Source organism: Poeciliopsis prolifica, unplaced genomic scaffold (genome assembly GCF_027474105.1).
Source record: "Poeciliopsis prolifica strain line A6 unplaced genomic scaffold, Auburn_PproV2 SCAFFOLD023, whole genome shotgun sequence".
Classification (NCBI taxonomy): Eukaryota; Metazoa; Chordata; class Actinopteri; order Cyprinodontiformes; family Poeciliidae; genus Poeciliopsis; species Poeciliopsis prolifica.
In genome coordinates, this window is record NW_026562398.1 from 2938509 (window position 1) to 2949342 (window position 10834).

At 40.2% G+C, this 10834-nt stretch overlaps 1 protein-coding gene across 16 annotated transcripts in view; it reads left to right on the top strand.

Moving 5' to 3' along the window:
* Window positions 1–10315, top strand: part of tmcc1a (transmembrane and coiled-coil domain family 1a) — a 42111-nt gene extending 31796 nt beyond the window's left edge. For 9 of the 16 annotated variants that reach the window (XM_055046005.1, XM_055046003.1, XM_055046002.1 and 6 more), the window contains 4 exons: window positions 2692–2949; window positions 3141–3832; window positions 6162–6297; window positions 8231–10315. In XM_055046005.1, the coding sequence (XP_054901980.1) occupies window positions 2692–2949; window positions 3141–3832; window positions 6162–6297; window positions 8231–8545 (1401 nt within the window). In that variant the 3' untranslated portion in view covers window positions 8546–10315. Of the gene's footprint in view, window positions 1–1461; window positions 1808–2691; window positions 2950–3140; window positions 3833–6161; window positions 6298–8230 lie in introns of those variants that run through there. The other 7 variants (XM_055046013.1, XM_055046014.1, XM_055046017.1 and 4 more) reach the window with 3 other exon arrangements.
* Window positions 10316–10834: the final 519 nt, after the last annotated feature.

Below are 10834 nucleotides of genomic sequence, written 5' to 3' on the forward strand. Positions count from 1 at the left end.
TATTTACAGAACTTGGCTGTCTACAGATGACTCTGCTCCTGGAAATTTATTACACATTCCTTCATGTGAGATGCCAGTGAAGACTGTGTTCTGTATGTGTGGGAATATGGCTGTGTCATTCATTATTAAAATGCTGGATTGTGACCACTCTGTGACCAATTAAGTATACATTCCCTATTTATAGATCATTGAAACAAGGACTCCGTCTTTGGAAATCACCTGCCCTTCCAACTGTCTGCGTCCACTACGTCTCACCACGGATGTTTTCTTTGATCATTGACAGAGTGTGGTTTTGGTGCCAGTCTGTACAGATGACTGGGCCTTCTTATCACGGTAGCCCCTATCTGTGTATTGCAGTTTAGAGTTCAGCCACTTGTCCTTTGCCCTTTTTTATCTTCTGTTAGAGGGGATGTATTTGATTAATCAGATAATTGTCAATGGTGAAACTGGAGATAACTGATGTAAATCTGATCAGTGTTCAGATTTACAGCTTGCAGGGCCTCTATGAATGAGATAAGACCCCCATAGGTTATTAATACTCTTTTCAACTAGGGCAAAACAGAGACCAGGAGCCACTATAATTTTTTTTTTTTTTTTTTTGCTTACCTGGCAAGCTATTCTAGTTCTAATTCATTTGATTGGATTGTATACCAAGGAGGATCAGAAATTAGTCTTCCTCTACACAGCATGTGTAAGTGAACTCGCGATTGTTTTTTTTATTTGTTTTTTCTGTATAATACTATTTTTACAGACATGTAAAAGATTTTTTTTAAAAAGGGAAAACCCCTTTGCCACAAAACAAAAACACCTGGAATTTTTTTTTGTTGACCTGCACTTGTTGCCCTATGTGGAGGAATGTGCCTAAGGATGGATGTTTGTGTGTCAGGTTGTGTAAATGGGTGCCAAACTGGTTTTTCTTGCTTCGAGATGGTTTTCTATGGGCAGGCAGAATGGACAGACTGGGAGTAGGTACAATCTTGCTTTGTAGCCCAGTTACACCTTTAGCTCTTGTTGGAAGAATACTAGGAACTAGAATACTAGAATACTAGGAACTCGTTTTTCTTTGCACAGTGGTGCAGTTGGTAGCACTGTTGCCTTGCAGTAAGAAGGTCCTGTGTTCGATTCCTGGCCTGGGATCCTTCTGCACAGATGTTTGCTTTTTTTGAACTGCATGCTGGACAGTTGTTGAGTCAGCAGTCTTCTTCCTGAGTTTTTTTTATAAGCTGGCTTTTTAATAACATTGCAGTTGTTTAAATGGGCATATAAAAGTCGTGGCTCCATTTATAAAGCTTATTCTGTTGCTCCACATTATCTCAAGAGTTTGTAGTGGCGGTAATTTGAACAGTTTCAGCAAGCATTAAAAGCTGCTCAGAATGGGATTGGATTCTTTGAACCTTAATCATAAAGTGTTGCTTTTTATTTCCCAATGATTGCTGTCGTAGTTATCTTGAGTCGGTGAAAAACAATCCCTACCTGATCTATTTGCGCTCTCTGAAGATGACGGGCTGCTGCGCGTGCCCTCCAGCTGACGGGGATGATGTCATTCCTGCGCTGTGAGGAGGAGGGAGAAGTGGGCGGGGCTTCCTCGAACTAACCGAGTTTCAGGTGTGATTTAAAACTTTTCACTGCAAGTCGCGCGGGCAGAAGCGACCGGAGCGTTCAGTGAAACGTGACGACAGAGCGAACCGTCCGGGAGTTTTACTCACTGAAGCTTAAATGAATCTAGACTAATGAGAATGTAGAGCTGGTTGCTACTGGGAGGAAAAAAATGTACTGGGAACAACTTCTCCGTTTGAGGAATGGAAAGGTGAGCTGTAGGAGAGATAGAGGTTTCGGATGTAATAATGTCTATATACTTGACTACATTGAATCATAATATATAGCCTTTTTTTTCCTGAGTCCATTGTTGGCTGTGACTTGGTTAGTCATTCAGTTCAAATTGCATTCGAGGCAATAGTATCATGCTTCTGAGCTCCTGGTGTCACTTTCATCAGTCAGAGCGGTGCTGACTTACGCTTGAGGTGTTTCAGGAAATGAATCACATCCTCTCTGCCTGTGGCTGCAGGTGATAGACTCGCTATTATCTCAGGTAGACTTCATGTAGAAAAAAAAGTCAATTTTTATGGTGACTTTGATTTCTCTACTAATACTTGTAGGGCACCAGGCAAAATTAGGTCACAGTGTGGAAAGCAATCCACAAAAAACGTATAAAGCCAAGATTCCCTGTTAGACTTGTTACCTGTTATAAAAATAAAAACACCTCTTATTTGGTTTAATAAAAAAAGAGATCATGAGCATGTTTTCTATTTTTGTGAAAATAACAGTTACTGACAAGATTTTACCAACATGCAGCATGTACAAAATAATAAATACACCAATGGGTGGGTACCTCAGATTTGTGTGACGATGAGTTATTTCTTCCAGTTTCTTTTCTTCATATACTGATAATTGGGAAGTTAATAACTGGCATCTTCCTCTTCAAACAAACTGACCATAAGTTGCCTTTTCAGCTGCTTCGCTTTCCGCTTTCCAAGCTACAGGCCCCCGAAAAAGCAGAAACCTTTTTTTTAACATGTCAGCAAATAAAAAAAAAAAAAAAAAAGAACTAACAATATGCAACTTTTCTGGTTACTTAAGTGCCTCACCCTTGGCCCCTTTACCCACTCTAAGGTTCCTCTATGTTTGCTGCAGATTGACCGGCTGGAGGTGAGCGGGTTGGGCCAGACACCCCTCGCTGTTTCATATGGAGCAGACAGCTCTTCCCCTTCAGGTGAGGATGGCACACCTGACCCTCAGCGCACAAAACAGGCTATCGCTCAGCTGCAACAGAAGATCCTCAAGCTCACAGAGCAGATTAAGATCGAGCAGACGGCAAGGGACGATAATGTTGCAGAATACCTCAAACTAGCCAACAATGCTGACAAACAGCAGAGCACGCGTATCAAACAGGTACTGTACCAAAAGTTTGTGATTATTTAGTTTCAAATTTGATCAGGTGCATTTGCACAATCACTTCATCACAATAAATGCTGTTGAATTGATCTGTGCATGCCTTTAAGCTGGAAAGAAGGTTGCACATTGCATTTAATAATAAGTAAAATGTCATTCTTTCTGATTTAACACATTCTGTTACCTGGCAGGTGTTTGAGAAAAAGAACCAGAAGTCAGCACAGACCATTCAGCAGCTCCAGAGGAAACTTGAGCACTACCACCGGAAGCTAAGGGAAGTGGAGCACAATGGAATCCCTCGCCAACCCAAGGATGTTCTTCGGGACATGCAGCAGGGCCTCAAGGACGTTGGTGCCAAAGTCAGCGGCTTTAGTGAGGGCGTGGTGGACAGCGTGAAGGGAGGCCTATCCAGCTTCTCCCAAGCCACCCACTCTGCCGCAGGCGCGGTCGTCTCCAAGCCACGGGAGATCGCCTCGCTCATTCGCAACAAATTCGGTAGTGCCGACAACATCCCCAACCTCAAAGACTCGTTAGACGACCCCTCTGTGGAAGAAGGGGTAACAGCTGGGGGCGGAAGATCCCTGACCAATACTGGACATGATCTCCAGTTGAGTCCCAAATACATAAGTGACGACGACTGCTCTAGTGCTACTTCGGGTTCAGCTGGGGCAAACAGCACCACTGGGGCTCCTGGGGGTCCTCCAAGCTCTAAGGGGAACACTCTGGAGAGAAGCCAGGGCTCCAGTTTAGACATGCTGCTGCAGGAGGTGCAGGACTTGAGGGATGGTCAGACGAGGCTTGAGGAGAGCCTGGACAGTTTGAAGAGCAACTATCAGAGAGACTACACAGTCGTTATGCAAGCTCTGCAGGAGGAACGCTTCAGGTAACTCAGAACATTCAAGAATGTCATAATGAGTGTCACACATTCCGGAGAGGTTGCATGATCACATTCAATGGTTGGGAAGACATTTGCTAGAATTAACCAGCAGGTAACTGGAAAGCACCTGGTGACACTTTTTTTTATATATACACATGTGGGGGATGATGTCATCTCTGCAGGTAACTGCATTTCTATCAAGTTTCTATCTTTAGAGCAGTTAGTCTATTACTTCTAAAGAAATGCACCATTTATACTGACCTAAAAATAACACCTTTTGTCACACAAATTTTACAGATTATACTATAATATATTTTTTATTGTAGTTAGCAGTTGTCATCTCATCTGTGATTTTAATAAGGTGACAAATACATCCACACCCTTGTGTCTTCTCAGTACTCACCCTCATGTTTCTACCAACTCTTTTCCCAGGCCTACATTCAGACTCTGGGCTTAAGACACACATTCACATTCCTCCAGAATGTTCCAACATGAGGGCACAAACACTGAGGTCAGATAAAGAAATATTGGACATATTTCTTCCTAAAATGTCCCGGCCCAGAGCAGTCCGATTTTTCCAATAAGCCTAAAGTTATTTCCACCATGACGGATCGACCACCAGGTTTTTTTTCTGGCCTGTCTGCAGGGAAATACCCGTCCATAAACCACCAGAGATAATATAATTCTTCAGCAACTAAGTCCAACATTATTATATTCAGTAAATGCCACCAACTCAGTAAATCACAGTTGTTCCTTCCAGCCAAAGCAGTGAATGAAGAATCATGAATTTCATGGGAATAACCAGCCATTGATTTCACATTTTCACAGCTAAGCTAACAAATACTCTTTGAAATAAAAGACTCAGTCCCGTGTATGTTGAATTATTAAAAGATTAGTTTTCAACTTTTGGGCCTCTTCCAGTGAGTAACAAAGGATTTATTTGAAATTTTGAAATAAAGCTAACAGATAATCATCAAAGAAAGAAACTCAATCTTTGTTGATTGGATAATTATTGGAATAAGTATAAAATTAGTAGATTTGGCATTTCAGTAAATACTCTTCACAATAAAAATGTCTATATTTCATAGTTCCAATTATTTCAAATGTAATTTATGCATTTGAATAAAAAATCTAGCACAATGATAAAAAAAAATAACTGTTTACGTTTCAAATTAAAACCTACAGATACTCCTTAAAATAAAAGCCTACATCTTCAATGGGTTCGATTACTGTGACAAGTTCCACAGCACTTACAAACCTAAACCAAGCATTAAAACATGTTTATGTTGAATTTTCTAAACAAAGCTCAAAGAAACCCTTCACTGAGCATTGATGAAGAGGGGAAAACATTAAGTTGTTTAGATTTTCAAAGGATCTGCTGTTAACTACCTGACTTAAATGAACAAGTGATTAACAAGCCTCTTCAGACATATCTGAAACTTATAAGCCCCGGGGACCAAGTTTACGACCCACTGAACTTAAAAAAACAAAACATCTTTGGGACAAAACAAAAACACAGTTGAAAAGTACAGACTTAGGGCAGATATTGGTAATGGATTTTAAGCAGACATGAAGAAGGGTTTTTTTCTTGGCCTTTCAAAATAAAGGTCAAAATATCGAAGCAAAACATTTTGAGAACATTTTAAGTGACTTTATATTATGCTGGGTTTAATGGCCCATCTAAATTTCTTAAGAATTTTCTGTCATTTTTATTGTTCAGTCTGAAGCCCGACAGCATTTCAACTCGCTGAAAACGAGGAAATAAAAGCAACAGAAACCAAAATGTACTGTCTTGACATGGTTAAACTTTTTCTATTATAAAGACAATTTAAACTGAAGCCTTTGTAGAATTTACCTTTGCCAAGCATTTTTCAGGGTGGTTTCTAAAAGTTGAAATATCCCAAAAAATAGTTTTTAATAAAAAGGGAAATGTAGTTATAGGGTGTTGAAATGCCAGAGATTTTTGTATACCAATTATTCCTGAAAAGAAACAATCTTAAGAATCATGGTTATTCTTGACTGATGTTAGTCCATTTGTCTGAGCCCCAAACAAAGAGGAGTTTAGATCCCCCTCCTCCCACTGGGTTCACGCCATTGGCCAGTCTCATTCGGGTAACGCTCCCTGTGGTTGGTCAGTTGAATGAGGAGATGAGTAAGCGCATCCTAATCTTATCAGGACAAGTCATCAGTTCAGTCAGGTGCCATGTGGTCAAATGCCCCTTGGCCTGTTTTTGCTAATGCTGGCATGTGTGTGTGTGTTTTTTTCCCTTCTTCTTGGTTTAAGCTAATTATGGCTGAGGAGCTCACGTGTGTTTTCTTTACATGTGTCTTAAAGGTGTGAGCGTTTGGAGGAACAGCTGAACGACCTGACAGAACTTCATCAGAACGAGATCCTCAACCTCAAACAGGAGCTGGCCAGCATGGAGGAGAAGATCGCCTATCAGTCCTATGAGAGAGCCCGAGACATCCAGGTGCCCATCAAACCTATGTCCACAACAACTGTGCTGTTGATAAAAGAAAACACATGATTATTTTGCAACGTAGTATGTAGATATATTCAGATATCTTACGTTGCTGAGTAATAAAGTAAAGTGATGATGGGTCTCGCTTCTGACTGGAGCTGAAATATTTTTCAGTAAAAATAACTAATATTCATCAGATAAATTATTCTGTAACCGTATGTATGAAGATTCTGTTCCATATTCTTATCTCACCCCATAAACCTATCAAGTGTTTTTATAGGTCAAAAATAATATCCGACTACTCACAATGTGCTGGCTTTTAGTAATTACTGTTTCCTTTTAAACTGTTTATTTATTCATTTGGAGTTACAACTGCTTTATGTTGTACGTACTTTACTGCAACATGTTGTACATGTGTGGCTTCCAGTTTTAAGCAGTGGTAAGGTATTACAGGCTGGTCAGACACGTGTCAAACGGTGGCCACACACCCTGCAACAGTCAGTGGCTTTATCTCGCCTTCCATATTGACAGTGTAAACACTGTCGAGATGAAGATCTGTCTGAATAATCTTATTGGTCCAAAACAAAAGCATTTTCTTGTAGTAGTCTCATGTTACTCTATGCTTCCCTGCTGGCATTACAGGCTTGAGTTTTAGTGTTTGTTTGGGTTTGGGTTAATGTCTGACCCATAACCCACAGCTGAAGCTGTTTCTGGCTGCTCTTCCTTACTTGGACAGCAGAGAGTGCTATAAACCTGTCAATGGTGCACTTCCATCCCTTATATCAACACTTTGAGCATGTTTTTCAATGTAATATGGATTTTCGGTCAGTTGTTGAACTGTTAAGGTGCTATATTATTTTAAAAAATAATAATAATAATAATTGAAACCAAAAAGGAGAGACCCCAGCTAATCATGAAATTACAGAAGGACAATGACGAAGGCTGCAATAGTATTCCCACTGAAATCTATAAAATATAAAATATATTTTTTTTTAAAAATTATAAATAAGGTTAAAAAAGACTTAAAGAAAATTCCAACTAGTCTGCAAAAAAAAACCTAGTGAAAAAAAAAGTAAAAAAATCCAAGAAGGTTAAAGTGGAAATAAGAGGGCTGTTCAAACCAGTTTATCTGTAATGTCTACCAGTTAAAAAGACATTGTATATCTTTAAAGACATTCAACCAAATTTTATTTGATTAGACATTTTGGATGATTGATGTTTCTCTATACTTTATCTTGTGGAAGTGGATTCTTTTTGCAATAAAACGTTGCCACCTCAGTCTGAAAAGTGATTCTTTACATGATAATTTACTTAATTACACAGCTGCCTATCTACACTGAAGGTGCAGCTCATGGTTGCTATTGACCTATCAGGTGAATTTACAGCTAAAATCTTATGTGTATCTGAGCTCGGTAAATGGACACATTATTTATTGCTTTTCTCATATTGTAGTTGTTAACCTACATAATTAACTTAGGAATAATTTTGTAGACAAAATAACAGCTTAAAAATTACTGAATCAATATGAGTATTGATGTTACAAATCGGATGATGTCCTGTTTGTTGTCCAGCTGACACCAAACTGTGACAAAAATCTCTTTCTCTGACAACTCAGGTTTTGGAAACTGCTTGTCTGTAATGCAGAACTGAATATTATCCATCTATCCATCTATTTTCTGTTCATCCTTGACCCGAGTGGGGTTGGGAGGGGTGCTGGTGCCTATCTCCAGCGAACGTTTTGGGCAAGACACCCTGGACAGGTCATTTCATTTAGTATGATTTTAAACATAAAACACGGTAAATACTTGTGTGTAGCGTGGTTCATTTCAGTGAGAACACTGCGGACCCAGCGGGTTGTATGTTTACTTCAAGTTGCTGTTTTTATTGATTAAAAATGGTTTCTTGGCTGACCTTTTTCCCTTCTGGGTGTCATTTTCCACAGGAGGCTCTGGAAGCGTGTCAGACCAGGATCTCTAAGATGGAGCTCCAGCAGCAGCAACAGCAGGTCGTCCAGTTGGAGGGGCTGGAAAATGCCACAGCCCGAACCCTCCTGGGAAAACTTATCAATGTCCTGCTGGCCCTTATGGCCGTCCTTCTGGTTTTTGTCTCAACTGTGGCCAACTGCGTGGTCCCGCTGATGAGGACGCGCTCACGCTCCGTCTCCACCATCGTTGTTGTTCTCCTGCTGGCCTTCCTGTGGCGAAACTGGGACGCTTTGTCAGGGTACACGCATCGTGCGCTGCAGCCCCCGGGATGACCAGATTGGCGCTTTGCTTTGGTGTCGCCGGATGATTATACTGTCACTGCAGTAACGCAAGAGATTCAGAGAATGTGATTACGTTGGGATGGCTGCTTGGCCATGCACTCTGAGCACGTTTGGACACAACCTGGAACCAAGATAGACAGGAAGAGTTGGGGAACAGCTGAAGACACTCAAACTGAGGAAGGAGAAGACTGTTTACAGTTCTAAAATGAAACAATATGGTGTTATCCCTCACAGGATGCAAAACTCTACTGTTTTGCCTTTGGAGTTTAATTGATTATAATGTTATCTCTAATAATATTTAATTTCTACCATTATTTTATTCAGTACCATGTAGCATTATGAGCTCCTTTTACAGAGGAGAATTTAGTCAGGAAACTGGGCTGGCGCCTCAGCCTAAAGGTCCAGTCTAATTTTAGAGACACATGAGAATGTGGTTGATTGCTTTTAGGAGAAGATGAGAACTCTTACCTTTCTGTGCTTGGTAGATTTGAACCATAGCTATGAATTTTATTGGGAGTTGGTCCAATTTTGCTGTGACGAACTGGTTCAGAAGGACTAAATATGGCTTTTGTGTCATAACTTAAGATGATGTTGTGTTTTCATAGCATTTCTGATAACTAAGATTACCTGCTTTGATTTAGCTTCCTTTTTAAGTGGAAAAAACTTGATTTATGAAGGTCATGAAGGATAGATGAAGACTTAAGAAGACACGCTGCTCGCCGTTTAAAAAAGAAAGCAACCCAAAAAACAGAGAACATCTGTTGATTCTCAAGCATCTGCCATATGTGTAACACGGAAACAAAGCTGCTTGTTGTCATTAAGAAAATTACATGCAAACCAGTTTTGCTGCTAAAAGCAATGACGGAGCGCTGTCGTCCATCTAAAATCAATTTGCCAGGATAATTGCCTCCCACCTGCCATATTTGATATGATCAGTTTAGGGAAAAGAGGCCGCTGGTGCTCATCCAGCCCCGTCTCGGCAGGATCAGCAATGATGCTGCCTAATATCAACAGTGCAAGTCATCTCCACTGCCATGCAAATGCACACACTGTCTGTCTTTAACACTGTACTAAAACATTCTCCCTGCGTATGAACTTTTTGTTGTTGTTTGTTTGTTTTCTAGCACTAACTCTGTATTTGTAAACACCCAGTGCCAAACTTGAGTTGAAACCGGGTTGACTGGCACAACTAAGACGATGCTCTGCACTTTTCACATATGGCATGAATGTACACTGCAGGGTCGTCAGGGACGCAGGTCGTAGTCCTCAAGTGATGTAGTAGATCCCCCCCACACCGCCTCCTGGACTTTCAGCGGAAGATTTACTAGCTTGATCATCGAAACTGTACAGCCACTCCTTAGCACTGCTTGTGACAGCACGTGTCAGGCTGAGGTTTAATAAATCTTCAATAGAGACTTGAAAGGGTTTCACTCTCTAAAGGAAAAGTTGACTCAGGTCAGGATCACCCTCATCGTGGTTTGAGGAGAAAACCAACAAAGAAGAACTCAGAAGGTTTTGTGTCAAAATCATTGTAAACTCGGATTCCTTCAAGATAAACAGATTTTAAAAATGTATAATGTATTTATTAATCTGTTCTATTTTGGGATGAGGAGAAGAGCATTTGAGTCGAGTGAGCTGACCATTAACCTCGCATGACTTTTTTCAGTAACACCTATAATGTAGGGATGTGTGCTAAACCACTTCAGTGCCTTCTGATGTCCTTTTCTAAGTGTGGAATAAATAAAGTGCATTCCCCATTAAGCTTTTTTTTTTTCAACCATTATTACAATTTGTATCTGCAAGGCATAAAGTATAACCAGGTGCAATGGGACACATCAGCATTTTTACTTTGAAACATTCTAAAATGCCAGAGGGGGATTTAAATGATGTCCTGGCACATTTCTTCACTCATCCTTCGAAAACTGGATTTCATCATCACCAAATTTCAATATTGATATTGTGTTTTGGGGATGTGGAGCCATTCGTATTGTAAACATGGTGTGGGCAATGACATTGGGCCAGACAATGTTGTTTGAACATTTAGCACCAAACTTTAAAGGGGCTTTTTCTCCAGAAGTGGAAATCCTTCTGAAGAGAGCATTGATGGAGATCATTTAGGTAGAGGTTGGTAGAATACTCAGAAATCGTATTCAAGTAAGTGTAGCACTAGATCAGCATATTTTTACTGAAGTAAATGTAAGAAGTATTCCATAACCTGCTGCCCTGAGCACTGAGTTAATGATCATATTACCAGATTTTATGTTGATGTCATTAAAAGAT